The sequence below is a fragment of the Penaeus monodon genome, chromosome 23, assembly GCF_015228065.2.
Source record: "Penaeus monodon isolate SGIC_2016 chromosome 23, NSTDA_Pmon_1, whole genome shotgun sequence".
In the NCBI taxonomy this organism is placed as follows: domain Eukaryota; kingdom Metazoa; phylum Arthropoda; class Malacostraca; order Decapoda; family Penaeidae; genus Penaeus; species Penaeus monodon.
In genome coordinates, this window is record NC_051408.1 from 42,591,984 (window position 1) to 42,592,359 (window position 376).

Here is a 376-nt window from a genome sequence, read left to right on the forward strand (position 1 = left end):
AGGGAGGCTCGCACGTGCGCTCGCGCCCCTGCAATCTTGCAAGGCCGCCTCCGGCTCGGCCTGCGGCTCGGCCTGCGGCTCGGCCTCCGGCTCGGCCTGCGGCTCGGCCTCCGACTCGGCCTCCGACTCGGCCTCCGGCTCGGCCTTAGACTCAGCCTCCGACTCGGCCTCCAGCTCGGCCTCCGGCTCGGCCTCCGGCTCGGCCTCCGGCTCGGCCTGCGGCTCGGCCTCCGACTCGGCCTCCAGCTCGTCCTCCGACTCGTCGTCAGACATAGTGTCATTCCGCGTGAATTCCCACGTCCCATCTCCGTGAAACTCGAAGCGGCAATAGGGCAATGCGATCAGTCCAAGTAGCGGTGGCCTGTGGTTCCTGCAC

The 376-nt window shown here is 69.9% G+C and overlaps 1 protein-coding gene across 1 annotated transcript in view; it reads right to left on the minus strand.

Moving 5' to 3' along the window:
* The window catches only part of LOC119588318 (transcription elongation regulator 1-like), a 15,673-nt gene extending 15,400 nt beyond the window's left edge, over nucleotides 1-273 (minus strand). The window contains exon 1 of the mRNA XM_037937010.1: nucleotides 15-273. Within this exon, the coding sequence (XP_037792938.1) occupies nucleotides 15-273 (259 nt within the window). The remainder of the gene's footprint in view (nucleotides 1-14) is intronic.
* Between the last annotated feature and the right edge of the window lie 103 nt (nucleotides 274-376).